This window comes from Clupea harengus, chromosome 16, assembly GCF_900700415.2.
Source record: "Clupea harengus chromosome 16, Ch_v2.0.2, whole genome shotgun sequence".
Classification (NCBI taxonomy): Eukaryota; Metazoa; Chordata; class Actinopteri; order Clupeiformes; family Clupeidae; genus Clupea; species Clupea harengus.
This window is the reverse complement of record NC_045167.1, coordinates 23,429,475-23,448,877: the sequence shown is the minus strand read 5'-3', so window position 1 is coordinate 23,448,877 and position 19,403 is coordinate 23,429,475. Positions and strand designations below refer to the sequence as shown.

Below are 19,403 nucleotides of genomic sequence, written 5' to 3'. Positions count from 1 at the left end.
GTTCCTGGTCTGTTAGATATTTAATCCTGGGCTTGCTTTCACGGAATGACAGTTCTAATATAAAGATAAGTGACTGCAACCTATTAGCTGGCTAGCTAGCGAACTAGCTTGTTAGTTCAGTCTGTCACACCATCTCCCCACGCCATGGCACGCCCACGCAGAGCGAAGAGAGCGTTTCGCTCCTCTGCCATGCATTTTCAGCATAAGTGGCTGTGGATGAAAGTGTCCTCTATATGTAAATGTTCACATTTTGAGACATCAGTGTGTCAAGCTTGCCTATCTTTTGTATGTGTTTGCATACCTGAGCGGCTCCTCAAGCTCCTCAGGCACCGTTCATTGGTCTGACTTTGTGCGGTTTATATTAAAGCATTTGCCTGCTCTTTTGAAGTGCTTCTTCATATCCCGGTGTGTTCAGTATTGAGTTAGACTGCTGCTAGTCATTAAAGTGAAGTGCCCCTGTCACACAGGGAAACCTTGTAAAGTAGTCATGACTAGTGTTTGGGAGAAAGCTCATGCTTCTTGCCTGGATTCTGTTCCTTTACAGGAGGTATTGTGTTTAAGTGATTTTAACGACTCTTCCGTAAATGAACTGCTCCCTGTTGATATATGCTCCACCAAATGTTTCTAAAATCCAAGATGAGACCTCTTGGACCTCTGTGAAAGTCTTGTAGTGCATGGAAAGGACGAGGGAATGGAGATGGATCGGTAAAGCCATGGACACTTTGGAAAATTACTAAGATGCGCCATTGAGGAGGTACACGCTATTTCCACCATTCGGCTCTGCGCAGAGATGGATTCAGCAGGGCATATGTCACAGATGATGTAAGCCATTGTTAATCGTTATAATTCGAGGCTGCGAGGCTTTCTCACACAGTCCATTAGATGCCAGCAAATTAGATTAATCTCCAGTCGTTGAGTGGATCTTAAGATCCCAGTGGCGAATGGAAAAAGCCGAGCCTGCCGTCCTTGCCTGTCGCTCCACGCCGTGGTCAGATGGTGGAAGGATGTAGCGGAACGGAGCATTGCGTCTAGGTTGTGTGAGTCAGCCAGAGGTAGGTAATCCATCTCCCCCAAGGCACAGATCTCAGGGATACTGTTCACTTCCTCCTGTAGCCTCTGCTCCAGCACTCAGGCGTGGGTCAGGACGAGTGAAACAACCCTGTCACTGTCTCTCGCTCTCTTTTCCTTCTGTCTGTCTGTCTGTCTGTCTGTTTCTGGGATCTTTCTCAGGGAGCACTTTACTTAAACTCAATATCCATAAAGCATTATGAACACATTTATATGTATTCATAATGCATCATAGCGACTGACATAAGTCTATATAACTGCTTATTAATAGACATGACTGCACTGATAAAGCTTTATGATGTTGTAGTATAACTACACATATATTATTATGAAAGGTTATATGAGTCACAAGAGGCTCCATAAAGAACATTTGGTGGATAAACAGCATTTGACATAAGGCAAAGATGTCATCAGTGCCATTATCAGGAGGTAAAAGCCTTATTATGCATTCTGATACTTTCAGCTGTAAGGGTTTATACTGTAACATCGTAAAGCTTTATGCGTGCATTCATTACTATGTGTAAACAGTTACATAGACGTATGTCAATCATAAGTCATGAATACTTTATAACCTTTTATGAGTGTGTTTATAATGCTTTATGGATACTGGGTTGAAGTGTTTCCCTTTCTCTTCCTGTCTATTTGTTGCACTCTCTTTCTTTCTCCTTCTCTCTCACAGGGTTCAAAGGGTCCATTCTTCTACCCAAGGAAAACTCACTCTGACACATTGACAGCATTGACACTAAATGGGTGCCCCATGTCAAAGCCAAAGTTGGAGTCATTGAAACATTTGTTTTTGTTTTGCTGTTGGCCTTCACTCTCTTAGCATTCGAGGATGGTACCGCTGGTACCAAATGGTTTTTGCATTCGTCATTCAGTGAATGTTTAAGTTTCCTCAGGTTATGTTTCATGACCCAGTGTTGATGAGGCACAGTTTGCAATGAAAATGCCATGGGAACCGTGTGTCTGTTGTGAAAAGTCAGACTTTGTTCTGATTATACAGCGCCTTTGTGCTCTGGAGTTTTTTTTTTTTTGGGTAAAGCCCTCAAAACCCTCAACTTGTTTAGTCTGTGCTGATAGTATCCAAATGTCTGGGGAAGAAGCCTAATCGGACCGGGGCCATAATTGAACGTGCGGTTAAACAGAGCTGTCAACAAGAGACACGGAAGGCTCTCGCTGTGCCGGGGCTGCTCTGACATGAGACGATTCCTGACTTTGAAAAATGGGCCCCAGATAACAACAGTGGCTTTAAGAGTCCTGCACCCATCCACCCGCTCTCTCTTGATGATCAGAAGGTTTCATACGAGCTTGTGCATCAGCTTCCGTTGGTGTGTATAATTTAACACAATTTGTAATGCCTTCTGGTTTGCTATGTTTTTTTTCTTTATTTCTGCATGTTTGTGAAAGAGAGAGAGAGTGAAAGATTTATGTATTTTTTGGCATTATTTTTGATTTGGTGTGTATGGGGAATTGGATTTGATGTTAGAGGTCGGTTTGACCCTGAATGGTTACTTTACTGTGGTTTACATATTTATGGTCTATGTTTCATCTGTGTGATACATTTTTGTATGGTAACCTTGTTTGATGCAACAGTTAGATCCGGTTGAACGATTTATTAATCTCTGAATGGACAAGGCCATGAGTAAGGAGATAATTTATTTTAACCATCCTGTTCTACGACATCAACTTTCCATTCACTGCAAGACAGAGCAAAAATGGTAGGCAACAATTTGTTTTTAACATTAGGTTTGACATAGTTTATGAGTCTGATGAAAGGAGCAAATGAGGAAGAGGGAGGATAAGTAATCTGTTTCCAGGTGTCCCTTTAAGTCCCACAGAATTGGAACGGATAGAAAGGAGCTGACACGAAATAAACGCTGTGAAGTAAACTTTGTGGACGGTGAATTGCTTTGAAGCCTGGCTGCGGGACAGAAAAATTAAGATATGAAAACCATCAGAAAGATTGACCTTAGTACAGTGTGAGAGTTTTATGGGACCATCCGGACAACTAAAGGAGGACTGTATGGTATTAGCAGCTATGCTGGACTCTAGGCAGGGATACCTGGCCACCCTTAGCCACCCCCCCGAATTCATCAGAGGACCAGTACATCCTCGGGAACGCTGATCTGTTCTGTGATCTGGAATGACATCCATCTGCATTTCGGACGCAGGGACTGAAGGGGAACCGGAATTTTAAACTGGACTTTTTTCCTTTTAAAAAAAGATGAAAATGGATTACAGTGTTTTACAATGACATTTAACGAGAAAATAAACCAAGATCCACAGGAGTGGACAAGAGAAAATCAAAGAGGCTTTAGGGAATCCCCACTGCCCAGTGGCGTCACTTGTGAATCACTTGAGCTAAATTACTTCAGATGCAAAGGTGCTGTGTCTCCAGCCGAAGCGACTTGCAACACCATCAGATTCCATTTGCCAAGGTGCTCTCCAGATTATGCCAAGAGGCAGGGAGCAGAGTGAAATGCACTAACTGCAGCCTGAGAGCAACAGCAATGCTGAAACTGTCCGATGCAGGACTAGCGGCTAGAGATATGTTGTTTTTCTATTTCTTATGTAAAGTAGTATTTATTGTTACACCAGGTTTTTTATTGCTCTTAGCTTGACTGTTCTCTCTCTTGTACGTCGCTTTGGACAAAAGCGTCTGCTAAATGACTAAATGTAAATGTAGATATCTTGGCAGTGAGTGGACACAGGTAGGCCTATGTTAGCTAACTAGTTAACTGAGTAGCCGATCTCACGAATGCAGCATTAGGCCTGTTCTTGTGGTAGGCTTAATGCTGTAATTTATTTAACACGTTTCCTAGGTCAGAGAGCTCCACTGTGAGCCAATGGCAGCCCTTGCTGGACAACAGGAAGCGCTGGAGACTCTTTTTTAAGTGAACACAACTAGGCAGCCAGGACACCCAGAAAAATAGAGCAGCTGTGCAACGTTCCCGGAACCTCTGATTCTGAACAGCAGTCATATTTCAACAGCTGCACCGTCCACGGGAATGTACAAATTAACGTTTACAAGTAGCCTCTCTCACTCAACCTGGCTACAGACTATTTGTTGTTTTTTTGGGGGTGGAGAATGAATTAAACACAATCAAAATAAACGGGAAAGAATAACACATTCTGGTGTAACTCAATTAGATAGTAGTAGAACTGTTGTGTAAAAGCAATATGGCACTCGTGTTCATGGGGATGATAAAGGATATCCTTGGTCTCCGGCCTCGTGCCTACAGCCAAAGGATATCCTTAACCAACCGCACTCTCACTCATATGATATTGCTTAATTCTGGTGTAATACTTTTCAATGTTAGAAAACTGTTGTTAAAAGGGTGCAGTGTAGTGTTTTGTAAAACAAAAATTCTTAAGAATCTTTTAATTCTCACTATGATGTAATTCTGCATGGCAATATGATGTCTCTGCTTTTTCTTTGTTTCTGGCATTCTATGACGTTTTTTTTTCACCTTTTTAAGGCCCGTTGAATGAATACATTACATTTAGTCATTTAGCAGACGCTTTTATCCAATATATTGTAGCGACGTACAAGGGAGAGAACAATCAAGCTACGAGCAATAGAGACCTAGCGTAAGAATATATACTATTTTACATAAGAAATAGAAAAAAGTGCAGGAATGTAACTACTGTAAGTGCAAGTTAAGTATTAGGAAGGGAGGTGCTCTCTGAAGAGTTGGGTCTTCAAGAGCTTCTTAACATCTGAGATAAAGAATCAATATTCATAGAATGAATACATAAACACCGATAAAGAATCAATATTCATAAAATGCATAAGCATATTAGGAGACCTTTCGCTGTTCCCTCTGAATCAGACTACACCATGTGATTGGGTATCGAGAAACATTCTTTCACTTTTCAACAGCACTACCTACATACTGGACCTTTAAGCTTAAGGACATGACCTGAAATAGGAATTTATTATCTTGAGCCAGTGAATATACAAAGGATGAGGTTATGCTGGTACCAAAACAAAAAATGGTCCATCAAGCTGGCCATGAAAGAGGCGAGACACTCAGAGAGGTAACTGTCAAATGTTTAATCCATTCAATATAGGGATGTTCTCTCAGTGCAAGGGCCAAACAACATTGAGTCGATAATGTGTGATCCATTTTTATGTACAGAGTGAACTCTGGTGTTGAAACAAGCAAGAACACAAAACAACCGAGTGCCAGGGGGCAACAGATGAGTTTGTGAAAGAGGAAGAGGAAGAAGAAGAGGAGAAGGACTTTGAAAGCACAATGTACATAGTTGATGACCCAACCGAGTCACTTGACTGGATTTTGTGGACGACACAGGGGACGTCCTGGTCAGCAGCAAGGAAACAGAAAACAAATGGTACACCCCCCCCGCCCCCCACCCCAAACCTTCTCAAAACAAACAAACAGACAAAAAAAGAACAAAAAAAAGCAAGACAATGAACTATTTCAGCGTTTATAGCCAAGCCACAGAGCAGGCTAACACATGTTGAATTAACTGATACCTTTTTTTTCTTCATTGAAATCAAACCACAAAAGTCAATTAACAAAAAAAGTACTTGTTTATATATTTATATTTATATATCTAAAGTGCATTATGGTACAAAAATATAGAAGGTCAGCAGCACCTTGATACATTTACAAAATAAATACACCATTCAAACAAAATAAATTACCGCAAATCTGACATTTATAATTGGCATAGTCCTAACAAAAAAGGAAGTATTCACAAAGATCAAAATCTGTAGCCCCTTGGAGCATTGAATAAGGTTTTATCATATTTTTATTGTCATTATTATTACTATTCTGGTGTGTTGAGAATATTTACAGACAATAAATATATTCCGCATCACTTTCCAAACAATCACTATTACAGAATACTGCAACATGAGTATTTAGGTGTCCATTTGAAATGTCCTTTCGTTTCTACAAGAGAAAAGAGGGAAATAGGTCAGTTTTTTTCACATGACTCTCCTTAACAAAACAATTTAATTTGAACAGATAAAACTATTAGATTTCCACCATGAACTACACTGTTCTTTAACAAAACATTCACAATGTCTTTGCTACCGTAACTTCTAAAAAGTATCTCATAAAACCTGAAGTAGGCTGCAAAGATTTAGAGACAAGGTCTGTTTTGAATCAACACTGATGGGTTTAAACAGTGCCAGCTGTGTGTGTGTGTGTGTGTGTGTGTTCGGTGTGTATGTGTGTGTTTGTGTTTGTGGAGAATGTGGGCATGTTTGGGGCTTGTTGGGACTTCATACACCATCACTTTCCCTGAGGTATTGTGGATAGGCTGAATGTGGATAGGGATTCAGACACATGTTTGCAATTATGCAGAGGAGACACCTTCCACTAAGCAAACAGCCCGCTACTTAACATCAAAGAGGGCCCCGGTTCCTTAGTGCGGAAGCACAAAATGACAAGGTTGGGAGGTTGGGTGTGCACCGTTGAGTGTTTCTGTGTGTGCATACATGTGTGTACATGCATGCATGTACATGTGCGTGAGTGTGAGTGTGTGTGTGTGTGTGTGTGTGTGTGTGTGTGTGTGTGTGTGTGTGTGTGTGTGTGTGTGTGGCTGCAAGAGGCTCTCTGAGGAGTAGTATGTATCAGTTTAAACTGGCAGTTTCGGATGATTATTAAAGACTATTGACATGTGAAAACCAAAGGAATTCACCAATATCTAGAATGTCTCATCTGAATCTGAAAAAATGATCAAGGTATGGTTTAGACACTCACCGTTGTCAAATACTGACAGTGTTCTAGTGCAGTGCCCACTGCAGGTCAAAGTATGGCCGCCACTCCAGGTGGTAGCCGCTCCCAGGCTCTTCTGCTCGCGCCCACGCCAACGATCGTGCCCTTCTCTTCCTCTTCTCCCCCTCCCGCCGTTTCCCGGACCGCCCTTTCTTCTTCTTCTTTCCGGCCACTTTCAGCGCCGCGTCCTTGTACGTCTGCGACTTGTTGGTCTCCTGCGGAAGGTTGGTCCCCTCCTCGTCCTCCAGCCGGAAGCTGATGTTCTTGTTGCCCCCCGAGTGTTTCGGGTGGAGGGTGCTCCCTCCTGTCGCCAGGCTCATCCCCATGCCAGCGCTGACGCCGCCTCCGACGCCCAACCCGACCCCGGCGCCGCTGCTGCTGCTGACGCCAGTCCGGACGGGCACTTCACGGGTCTCGGCGGTGTGGACCACATCCAAGAGCTCTTGCAGCCACATGCGACGTTTGTAGTCTTGCAGCGTTCGGCCTTTGTCGTGCATCAGCTGTGCGTGGGTCACTGAGCGCTTCCTGGGAGACAGAACAGGAAAGGCAAAGGAATGAGTCCAGCGGTTAGAAACGTTGGGAGAGCAGAAATATGCAGCTTGACGTTACGCAGCTCGGGACCAAATAGTTTGAAGTGTTATGGCTTTATTGTATCTGACAGGGCTCTTGGCAAACAGAGCTTTCACTGTACTTTGGGGTTTTAGAGTAATAGGTACTGTGCCCAAAATTGCGCAGTCAACAAGCCCTGTGTGTGTTTGAATTTCTATAATTACAAGCCCCCATCTGTGAGACACACACATTCTCTCTCTCTCTCTCTCTCTCTCTCTCTCTCTCTCTTTCTCACACACGCACACACACATACACACAAATACAAACAGACTTCCCCACACTCACAGAATACCCCACACACGGAGCATGCTGATGATGGACCCCCTGCAGAATTTTCCCTGTCGCTCGTTCAATGTGCTTTTACTTAAAGCAATGTGGGCTTGCGAAAACCTGGCCTCCGTCCAGTGTCTTGGTGATACTGTATTTACCCAAAAGGCTTGCCTTGCCAGATCCCTGTGTCTAACTAAAATAAATCTGAAGTGGTGATGCGAAACACCTTCAGTGAAGGAGCTGGCTAAGAGGGATGATTTTTCAGGTGTTTAGGGGGCTGAAAACTGCCTCAATATACATCTGTAGTAGTCTTGTTTTCTCTCTCTCTCCCTCTTAAAAAGAAAAAAAGTTTGTCAAAGAGAGTACTGGAGTCTTATCAACAGTGAGTGCTTTCAGTGGAGTTCCTCTTCTCTGTTCCTTCTCAGAGATGATTATAAACTCAGTCAAAAATAGCTCATATCCTCTCAGCCTTAGTTCCAAGTAACCGTACAGTTCGTCCAGTTTTAAATCAAACTAATTTTTTTTATTTTTTTTAAATGGAACTTCAAGCGCCTCCACCCTTAGACAGTTGACAGCTACTGCCTACTGCAGTCCCACAGCAGCCTTGTGTGGATTTGGATACCGGGCACACCGTCCAGACGTCTTGAAACAATTACACATATCACTGAGCCGGTGTCTCCCAGGTGCCAAAGTAAAGCATAATTCAGTGGTATTTCAAAATATCCACTCTTTTACTTTGGAGATTGCTGGTGGTCACAGACCAGCCTCACTGAACTGCCTGGCGGAGGTCTTTCACCTCCAATAAGAGAAAGGGAGAATGGAAAAAATCTCATAAGCACACCAGTAGATGGCAGTGTGTGTGTATATATAACATGCATTATCCAGGTAGGGAGCAAGTTCCAGCATGTCCAGGAATTGCCTGTGTGCTTAAAATACTCGGCAAATTCAACTCAACTGATGCTGGTAACTTTGCAAACATATGTTTTCTGAATTACCAGACCTGCTTGAAACAGCCAATTTGGAAACAGACAAAACCGAAAAAAGTCATTTTGTGCGTTTTCTGGAATAAGTTGAGTGCCATATCATGAATCTGAATTTGACACAATTGGAATTTCACATTCTGGTTTTGAATTAGAAATGTGCTCACTAAACCAGTTCACATTTGAACACTACTCTGTACCATTGTGCGTGTTGCTAGGTTAATGCAGGTATACAATCAAAAATGTGTAAAAATGTCTTTCCATTCCCAGTCTTACACTCTCCACCATGTTCACCTTACAACGCAAACAACTTTGGAATCGAACCTTATGTGGCCCGAAGGCCCGAGCCATAGCTTCCATCACTTTGCTGTCTCTTTGAGTGACAGGTAAACGGCTATTCTGTCGACTCCACTTTAACTTTCATCTGCCAACAGCTGAAAAGCCTGAATATGAATATGAAATCGTTGGCTATCGGACTTCAGCATGATTTATAATGGAGCAAATATCCCTTTTTTCCAGTCTTGTTAAATTGATACATATGGTCACTCTTGCCAAGCGACGTGAGATGAGTTTTCCTTTCTTTGGAAAAAGACGTTTTTATTTTTTTCCCCCCAACAATCCAGCGTCTCCTAAATAATGCACACTGTCACACCAGAGTTCTAAATGAGCAGAGAGCAAGCCCTCGCTACTGTCACTTTTCATTATCTTCCAAAAATTCGGGACAGATTTATGAGTGTAAAATACCCTCAGAGCGCAAATCATTGCTATAAAAGCCGAACGCCAGTTGTGCCGTGTCCATAGATAGCTTAATGGACGGGGTAAGATGACAGGCTCCAAATTATAAAACATAAACAATCAAGCATTTTTTTCGAGGAAGGCCAAGACAAGAAATTCATTGTTGTCCCTGCTACATTAAAGTCCCCCCCCATACCTTTGCTGAATGAAAAACAAGACAAGCCTTCAACAGTAGTGATGTATAGCAGAGAGAACCTAGAAGAATACGGTCCTAACTGAAGTTCTGCTCCAGCCACTTTTATATATTTCTCCTCATGTGTTGTGGACAGATATATGATATTATGTCATATTTCTCCTTGATATAGTGTTTATAGTGAATGCATAAGGAGCGCTGGGGGGCAGAAAGCAGGCAGTGGGAAGGGGGGCGTGAGCGTTCAGAGTTTGGGCTGTAGGACCTCAATCAGAGCGGCAAACGGAGGGTGCAAAATGTGCCCCAACCCTGTACCGCCCCAACGTCCACACATTGCCCTGACAGACCATGAAAATGTGAGGGGCTGCTAAGTCCAACGGTGCAAAGAAAGTAACCCCTGGGATACGGCAACAACCCTGCACCACTAAAATTAATTTGGCCTTTTTTGACACTTGTAGTGTAAGAGGGAGATGGTGGTGGTGGTGGTGGTGGGGGGTGGTGGTTGGGGGTCGGTCACGAAGAAAAGGGGAATGAAAAAGAAAAGAAAGAGATGGAGAGACTGTCCTATCGGCACATGCAATAGAGAAAGAGAGAAGGAAGGGAATGAAGAAGAGAGAGAGTGTGAGACTAAGAGAAATAAAATAGAAAGAGAAAGAGGGAAGCCTGACTCAGCTTCTAGTCCAACCGAGCACCTGGACAGAAGCTGCACGGAGCCTCTCGGCCCTGCTGTGTTATCATTTCAGATACAGAGCACAGCGGAGGATTGGCCCGGCCTTTCATGCGCCGCCTGGCCCCGGTGTTTCGTTACTCCGGCCCTAATGCTTAGGAAAATACGACGCAAAGAAAATGGGGTTAGAGCTCGACCGCCGCGACACACACTCAACAGGAGCCGAGCACACCGGCCCACGGTTCTTCAGCGAGCTCATCTGCAGGTCTAGCACCAAGACCAGCTGGCCGCAGGCCCTGAGACAAAAGAAAAAAAGAAAACGCCTCCAGTTGCATCTCGTCGTGTTGTTTTAAGGTACTGGAGACCTGTGGAGTGGAGGGGTAGAACTGCATAGTGTGGGTTGAGGCACCTACATGGCTGCTAAGATCCAGAGTCGTGCCATTTGAAGTCAGCACTAATAACAAACAGGACAGTGTGTGTGAGATGGTGACAGAGCAAATAAATCGAGCTCGTATTTTCTCAGGGCCTGGTGGTGATGTCTGTCTGAGAGGGTGTGAGAAGTTTTTCGCAGATTTGTTAACGGGCTGAGGTTTAATGGAGAAAAATATCATAGTTAATGGGAAAGTCATAATTGGCCTGTGGTTCAGATGATTTGTTCTGACGAGTAAAAACTCACACAGTTTAACATTACAGCACAATCTCACGACTGTGAAAGTCAACAGACGGATTTGAAATCAATACTCGCCGATTGGAACGCCTTCAGAAAATGATTTTCTTGTCCCAAGAATAGATAAACAGTAGGGGAAGGAGGGTTTCATAACGGGGTATTTTTCTGTATAGTGATCACTAGAACAATGGACTTTGATCCTGAATAAAAAAAAAAAAAACATTGAAAGTTACTGTGCATGTGGATAAGACCTAATGAAAGTGGCTTTGTTTGTATGCATACAGATCTTTCCTGTAATGCTCGCTTGCAAAACTCTGAGGGGGTTGGGAGAAGGAGTGTCTCTGAAAAATGATCGCCCTCTGTTTTTACTTTTAATAAGCTCACTTCAAACATTCCCCGAGGCACAACTAGAGAAGAGAAAGAAAGAGGGGTGGAAACAGGGGGGAAGAAAAGAAAAGACTCGATACATCCTGAGGTGGCACACGTCCAACAGATGTTTCTCTCTCTCTCTCGCTCTCTCGCTCTCTCTTTGGCCTACCTGAAGATAACTGTTTCTCTGTGCCATACAAAAAAGCAGGGAGGGAGGGAGGGAGGGTAAGAGAGAAAGACAAGGAGACTGAGAGATGGAGAGAGGTAGAGAGTTCCATGTGTAACCCCAACCACAATACAAGTCATTTTTGCCTGCTTTTTAACTGTGTGATTTCTGTTGACTGATGACTGACTTGGACGCGAGTCAAGCCAAATGCTGATTGACTGAGTGATGTTTGGTGGTGCATTGCTGGCTCCACTGATTACTCAGTCCCAACTGCTGATGCATGCATTATGAATCGGTATATGACCTAACATTGAATAGGTATGGATCCTTAGCTTCAGATAATAGTATGTATGAATCCCATTTGAAACACATTTGTAAAAATATCTTGTGGCTAATAACATGCCTATGCAGTGCTCCAGGTGCAGGAAAAATAAACAAATTGAAGTCGATCCTTTTTAATGACTTGTATATATCTTTGTTATCCATGCATGTTTAAAAGATTAATTTCAGTCTTACAAAAACATACAAATGTACTTCAAGCCTTATTTTCAAAGCGATTCTCAGTTTTTCCCCAAATTCCCTCAAAAAGTAACACTTCCGTCATGTGCAATCAATAAGGTGCTGGTAAAGTAATTAGTGACCGATTTGGCAGCACCGTTGCTCAGGGACTAGAGGTGAATTTCTAACATCTCCCCAGTGACCATTCATGGACGATTTACCGACGGCCAAAAACAGGAGCTTCTCCCACTCTGGTTAGTACTTTTCCAGAGTACAGAAAGACTGGGAGCATCTACTCCTCCGAGATATCTTTTTATCTTCGGCTGCTTCTGGTGATTCATGATTTAAATTTTTTTCCCCCATCCAAAATCCTCCCCATTAACTCCACAAAGTCCCGTTAACTGCACTGCACACACAGTGTTTGCCTTCACACCCTCGGCTGTGGGAGCCCGGCTCGGCGAGACCCCCCACACAGCGATAAGCATCGACTCAATATCCCCAGTCTCATGTTTAGACTAGAGCGCCCCATTAAAGCATTATTGCCAGCCCCTTTCTCACAGAAATCCCTCTTGTTACAGATGACACACTCTCCCGGCTTAACAGGAGCCTGGTTTTAATATCCTTTTTTTAAGACGCCCTTCTTTGCTAAGGAACCTTGTCCCTGAGACATCCAACAACTTACACCGCCACAACCAAATCCGTTTCAGATGTGATCTTTTCCCATGTTACTGGGTGGGGTGGGGTGGGGGACGGGGGACGTGTGGATTCTGTTAAGGGCCTTGCAGAGCCGACCCCACCGTATGAGAAGCTCTGCGTTTAGAGGAACAAGGAACAAAGCTCCACAGATGTGTCAACGTTATGGGGATGCCCTGCTGGGCTAAAATATCCACCACCTTGCCCTCTCCTTCCCACATCCTCTCACAGTGGCCCTCTATTGCTTCATTAAAAGTTGATTTCGAGGCGAAGGGGGTAGCCACTGGCAGAGCGGACACGCGGACAAACATTGCGGGGAGATTATCTTTCCAAAGGGAAAAGCTCTCGGCGCATGTTTTGCATTCTGGGCCCCGGCTCGGGGGTTTTGAAACTTGAAAGAGGGTTTACACTGCTAGGCATAATATACTTCAGCGGGAGTGCCGCGTTTGGCTTGGTCTGCCGCCTAGTAGTGCATCAGCATTATTTCCCTCCCTTCTCCGTTCTCTTCCCACTCTTTCTCTCCCTCTCTCTTTGCTCAGACTCGTCTTTATCCGAAAACAGACACCGTCCGGGGCCCAGTGTGAACGGATAACAAAGTGGAGTCAGGGTGGAGATGGAGGTGGGAGAGGTGATGGTAGGGGGTTTGGGGGGTGGGTATCATGGAGGTGAGTTAGAGGGGGGGTTGCATGCTGAGGGGTTTGAGCGAGGTGGAGAGAGGTGGCTAGGAGAGGGCAGCTGGCTGAGAGGGGCAGAACAGTTTGGGGGGGGGGGGGGTAGGGGTGTTTGGGAGGTGGGGCGCCGAGGGAACAAACAAGGGCATTTCTGTTTTTAGCAGGTGGTCCGCAAACTTCACCCTGTTGCTCGCCCCGACTGAGAGCTGGTCTAGGTGGCAGACTGAGACATGCAGAGGGATCCTAAACAAGCGCGAGGGAGACGGAGCAGAGAAGGAGCAGAAGGAGTGGGGGGGGTTGGGAGTTTGAGGGGGCTGACGGCGGGCGGCCAGGGGAGGGTATAAGGCTCCAGACTCATTGCTACAGCGCTCCATCACTCGGAGGGTTCCCCCCCCCCCCCCCCCACTCGTTAAGTAAACATGCAGGTGGGCGCAGACTATCAAAACAGCTGCCGGCACGATTCCCAAATGAGGATATTTTCCAGCCTATTAGAGGCTACCCACTCGCTCTCCCACTGTGTAGTGGAGTGATGTTGACATGGAATAATAATAATAATAATAATAATAATTGTACTTATAGATTTTTAATTACTTGTTATTTTTTTATATTTTTTGTTTTACTGAAAATGCCTCGGCATATATTAAAACGAAACTTTCCAATCTTAAGTAGGAATTAATGGATGAAAACAATAACAGAAACAACAACAACAACAACAACAATAAAAAAACAGACTTACATTCTGTTGCTGAGAGCATCTATGGGCCTCCCATAATGTGGCACAGGAGAGCACAGTAAGAACACTGCCAAGCACCACTGCTGGAGAAGTCTTCTTGAACAGAACATTTTACTGCTTGTCCTGTGCATGGGGAAAGAGAGAGGGAAAGAAGAAGGGAAAAAAACACTGTTATTTAAAGTGGAGAATGGTGTGATAATTGCATGGTTCTGTTTGTAATTGTTAGTGAACAAAATGCCCCCATTTGGGGTAAATATGTCTCATTAATGTTTTTTATTGTATCTTTTTAAAAACATAAATGTTACTGAAGCCGTAAAAAGTTTTCAGGAAAAAGGTCTTGTGTGTGTTAGGTTTTAAACATGACTTCATAAATGTAAATCTAGCCCACAGAGGGATGGTGTTATTTCTGGTAAATAACTGCAAACAGACAATGAAACTATTTATTTAAACCACTAAATAAATGATTGTCCTGTTTTTCCCACTACACATGTTTCTCCTGTCGGGTAAGTCAAGTCTTGCCAATTCAGACTGTATGACTACAGTGCTTATTTAACTTAAAACAGTCCAGCATGTTTCAGATTCTTAAAAAAAAGAGGAGAATTCCATCAAGTCCAATCTGCCACAACAAAAACCCCAACTTGCCTCATGAAAAACCAACAAACAAAAGGAAGAAGGGATCAACTGAAAGAAGACTTACTCTTCCGAAGCGTTGTCTGTCCTGCACGGCCTCTGGTCAGTTGAGTTCTGTTCTGTTCAGTTATTTTTCTCACAGACCCAGAGGGAGAGAAAGAGGGAGTGAGAGAGACGGGGAGAGGGTTCACTCTCACAAATGTTTCCAGCAAGCTGTGGTGAAACAAAGAAGTGCAAAAGAGGGGAGAAAAAAATTCAAGAACAAAACAAAAACAAAAATCAGTTCGATTCTGTAGGTCAATCCAGGTGATAATGCCCCTCTCGGATGAAGAAGCCTGCAAACTCAGTACCACACTGTCAGAGGAGGTCTAATGGTCTATGGGACTATCCCAACAGAAATGCATCCAAAGTCCTCCTTATCTCCAAATGACACTCTCTCTCTGTCTTTTTTTCTTAAAATTGCTCTCCTCTCCTTGTTTCTCCTCCAAAATTTTCTTTTTTCTTTTCCTGGGTTGAACGATGGAAATAAAACATGCCAAAAAACTTTGAAGAAAAAAAAAAAGCGAGTACAGTGAAGAGCGTCCAAGTTTTTTTTTTTTTTTTTGTTAAAAAAAGTGGATGGAGTGATATATCTGTACTTCTGTTGCTGGATAAGCGTTCTGGTATGTTCTGTGGCTGAAGCTGTAGCTGTTCTCCAGGTGTAGCAGTTAGTAGGAGCTGAGGAGGCGAGATCCACTCCGCTCAGCTGCTGCTCTCCGTTCTGCCGGAGGAGAGAGGGAGCCAGCCAGTTATAGAGGCAGCAGGAGCGAGTGAGTGATGGGAGAGGGGTTTGCAGCATGCTGTCCGAGCAGGTTGGAAGTTAAGGGGAGGAGAGGAGGAGGAGGAGGAGGGGGAGAGGGAGGAAGAGAGGGAGGGTTAGAGGGAGATACGGAGAGGAGGAAGGGAAGGGAAAGGAGGAGGAGAGGGTGAGTGGAAGGAAGAGAGAAGGGGGGGGAGGGCAGGTCTTTGACTGTAGAGAGGGAGAGAGTGAAAGAGAGTCTTCGCAATGGGGAGTACATAAAGCACTGAAGTTCTGTCTGTGTGGGTTAGAGTAGGGTGTGTGTATGTGGGGGAGTGTGTGTTTGTGTGTGTGTGTGTGTGTGTGTGTGTGTGTGTGTGTGTGTGTGTGTGTATTCGTAATAAGTGAATGTGTTAAGAAGAGACTGAAAGTAAGAGAAGAAAAAGAGACAGTAAGGGGTGGACAGACAGAGACCATCTATGGCAAGAAGGTGGCGCCCAAGCAGCACTTGCAGGCACAGAGTGGTTGGAAGTGTGTGTGTGTGTATGTGTGTGTGTGTGTGTGTGTGTGTCTGTCTGTGTGTGTGTGTGTGTGTGTGTGTGTGTGTGTGTGTGTGTGTGTGTGACTTGTATGGGTGTTCACATGTGTGTATCAAGAGTAGACAACGAATGATGAAGCACGGTTTGTCTATTCAACACTTTTTCTCTCACACACACATACACACACACACACTCACACACACAAACCGAAATTGCATGCTCACACGTCTTGAAACCTGTGTTGCATGCCTGACTCCCTAGGACACACTTGGAAGAAATTCACAGGATTCTTTTCACCCCAAAGAGGCAATTTAATGCTCAGTGATGAACTGCGTTTGGACACATGCGAAATGGCATCTCTTGTTAGTTCGCAAAACACACTGGAGTTGCGCGGCTGTATTTCTTGAATTCTGACGATGACTTATAAGAGAGACGGGGGGGCTGTTAATTATGATCTGCTGTTTTTTCCTTCACACACGTTTGAACCGCTTTTTTCAGTGAGGTCATAAAGCAGCAATCTGAGTGAAAGGCTGCTTCCATGACAATATTAGAGAAACATAATAACATTAGACTGGTTGGAGGATGTGATTACTGAATAAAACATCTTATTTGTTGTTAGTAATAATTTACTAACTAGGCACTTATAATTTCTTTTAAAAAATTATGTTTATTTCTTATATTGTATATAAGCTACTTATATTTTATATTTTTATATTCCTAATATTCCCAGTTGCTCTCCTTTTCAAACTTTATTGATGGTCTCATCTATAAGAAATTTAGGCTGTTTAGCAGTTTAGGCTGTCTGCTTTAGGATGTATGAGCATGTCTGATATCTTAAGGTTTTAGGCTCTGACAGCGCCATGATCTTTATCTTGTATGACATCTCAAGTGACCAAAGTCTGTTAAGCCCTCTCTTGAAGACCTGAATGGCCTTTTGAATGCCACACACGGTGCCCGTGCTGAGGCCCCTGCCAGCAGAGACGTCTCACTTGGCACGTCTGTGCCATCTCTTGAGTGCGTTTCCTTAAGGACATTTTGCGAAACGTATCGGAATGAGACCTGCTCTGGCAGGTCCGTGCCTACAGCGAGAACGCCAGGCGGAACTGGACCCCTATGATGTTATGGCTTTCAGACAGGCGTCTATGACTCGCCACTGATGAGCTGGCCTGTTGCGTTAGGTTCCTTAGTGACTGATGCTACTGACGTTGTTATGATTGGACTTCCTGTGTGGCAACACCAACAAGGGAAGTCTGACTGTAAGTAACGTATATTACGGTGAACTAAATGACACCTTATTGGTTACTTGGGTGTCTTTTGTTCACTATAAAATATGTCTCTCATCAGCCCATGAAAGATCTTTAATGGTAATTTTTTTAATTTATGATAAAAATGCAGCATATGCTGGACAAACAATTTATAATAAGGGGCAGAAGAAGTCCAGGGCAGTTTGGTGCCTTGATTTCATTAACGCGTGTTTCTTATGCCAAGACACAGCAGCACTTTGTGAAGAGGCGTTGGCGAATGATCACTATCTTGTATCGTGACCTCAAAAAATCTCCACTATTTCCACTCACAGCATTATATATATTTTCAGACGGTTTACATATTTGCTTTTTCTGTCCTTCGTTTATGCCAGGCCAATGCTGTGCCTCCAGAGAAGGAATGTGTTGCTGATATTTCAGCCCTGTCAGTCAAAAAAAAAAGAAAAGCATACGGCGATGGAATTCTTGCCACATCGTTTGTCTCACTTCCTGTATTTTTTATTTTTTTTTCTCTCTCAATGCATGCTGGGAGTGCCGTGAGCTTCATCTATTTTGCCTGAGAGGTTACCTCAGGGAAGAGCGTGTGTGTGTGTGTGTGTATGCATTCCCCCCACACTATATGACGTCTGAGCATTAGAAAGCACTGGAAGCTTGTGAGCGTCTGAGCATTAGAAAACCACTACCTCCAGCTTCTTTTAATCAGTCCTGAGTTTGGACTGGCTAATCCGAATCTGCCATCATCAACCCAGCGTATTCCTGAGGTGGTGCGAGTGAAGTACGGCAAGCCCTGTGTTTTTTTCCCCCAAATGTTTAGCTAATGTCATGGATGGCCTCCAAGATTTTGAAAAAAGGGCAACATTCTTTAAGTGGGTCCAACATCCCATGAGAAGAATAACCAATTTACCCATAGAAGGGGGGAAAAACTAACGCTGGTGAATCTCACGAGTTGGAGGAGTAGGTCGCGCTTGCGTTTGGGAGAGAAGCTTTTTTACTTTTACTGAAGTAACATAGGAGAAGATAAAGAAAAAAAACTGATTTTGTTACAATCTGGTCCAGTCAGTATTTGTACCTAAACACTGACAATGCATTCAGCTTTTTAATAATATTTCACGTTAAAAGGAAAACCAGCCCCTTCGACAGCTCCGATTTTGGTTTTCATGGTTTCCCAGAAACATGAGTCAGGTCGGCTCTCTACAGACTGCTGGGTGATGTTAATCCACTTTCACTGCTCTCTCTCTCTCTCATTACTGTCCCACCCACACTGACTTCAAGGGCATTCTGGAGATTCCTTCACCGTGATGCTGCTGGCACATATCTCCGGCATCCTCGCAGTAAAGCAAAGCTCCAGGTGTACTTCCACTTTGACTACCACCTCTCTGAAATCAAACTCCTCCTTGACTCTCCATCTCTCTGTTTCTCTCTCACACTCTCCCTCTGTCTCTCTCTCTCTCTCTCTCTCTCTCTCTCTCTCTCTCTCTCACTCTTTGTCTGTCCCTTAGTCATTGTCTTTCGTCGCCAGTCTCTCAGCATCTTCTTTCTTTCTTTCATATTCTATAAAATTAAAACCAGATTTGGTGTTTTAAGGCATGTTCACCAGACAGTACGACTGTGCGATGGTGCCTTGCATACATCACGAATCCAGTGAGATAAACATTGACACACAGACAAATTTCTACAATTTAAAAGTAAGTTGTTTGTTTATCTCCACTGTATTTAAAGTACATTTGTGTGAATATTTCTGTTGGCTGGTTACTCAGCATATCACACATTCTGTCCGTGATTTTTTTCTCATTGTGACAGTTTAGGAGTATATGTTGATATGTAATGAAAACCATTCCTTAAAGAACATATATGTTATACATATAGGTGATGAGTGCTTTTTTTTTGCTGTCTCAGTGTATTACAGCCCATTGTGAATGGCATCAATCATTCGCTGCAAGCTAGCATGTGGTCTGTGTTTGGTGATGTAATATATATCTGAATATGGGTTTTCAAGGGGCTTCCAGTCATTAGTGTCCGTCTAATAACAAACAGACTGCGTTATTCACTCTGCAGACTTTGTTTGTATATAAAAAGAACCCTAATTTTGATTATAAAGGGGGTAGCCTCCAAAGAAAGCACACAA

General features: G+C 43.6%; 1 protein-coding gene across 3 annotated transcripts in view; it reads right to left on the bottom strand.

The window, feature by feature from the left end:
* Positions 1 to 5,829: 5,829 nt before the first annotated feature.
* The window catches only part of pthlha (parathyroid hormone-like hormone a), an 18,253-nt gene continuing 4,679 nt past the window's right edge, over positions 5,830 to 19,403 (bottom strand). The window contains exons 2-5 of one of the 3 annotated variants that reach the window (XM_012838251.2): positions 14,767 to 15,459; positions 14,073 to 14,192; positions 6,807 to 7,346; positions 5,830 to 5,990 (exon numbers count right to left, since the gene is read on the bottom strand). In XM_012838251.2, the coding sequence (XP_012693705.1) occupies positions 6,830 to 7,346; positions 14,073 to 14,179 (624 nt within the window). In that variant the 5' untranslated portion in view covers positions 14,180 to 14,192; positions 14,767 to 15,459 and the 3' untranslated portion in view covers positions 5,830 to 5,990; positions 6,807 to 6,829. Of the gene's footprint in view, positions 5,991 to 6,806; positions 7,347 to 14,072; positions 14,193 to 14,766; positions 15,842 to 19,403 lie in introns of those variants that run through there. The other 2 variants (XM_031582441.1, XM_042710124.1) reach the window with 2 other exon arrangements.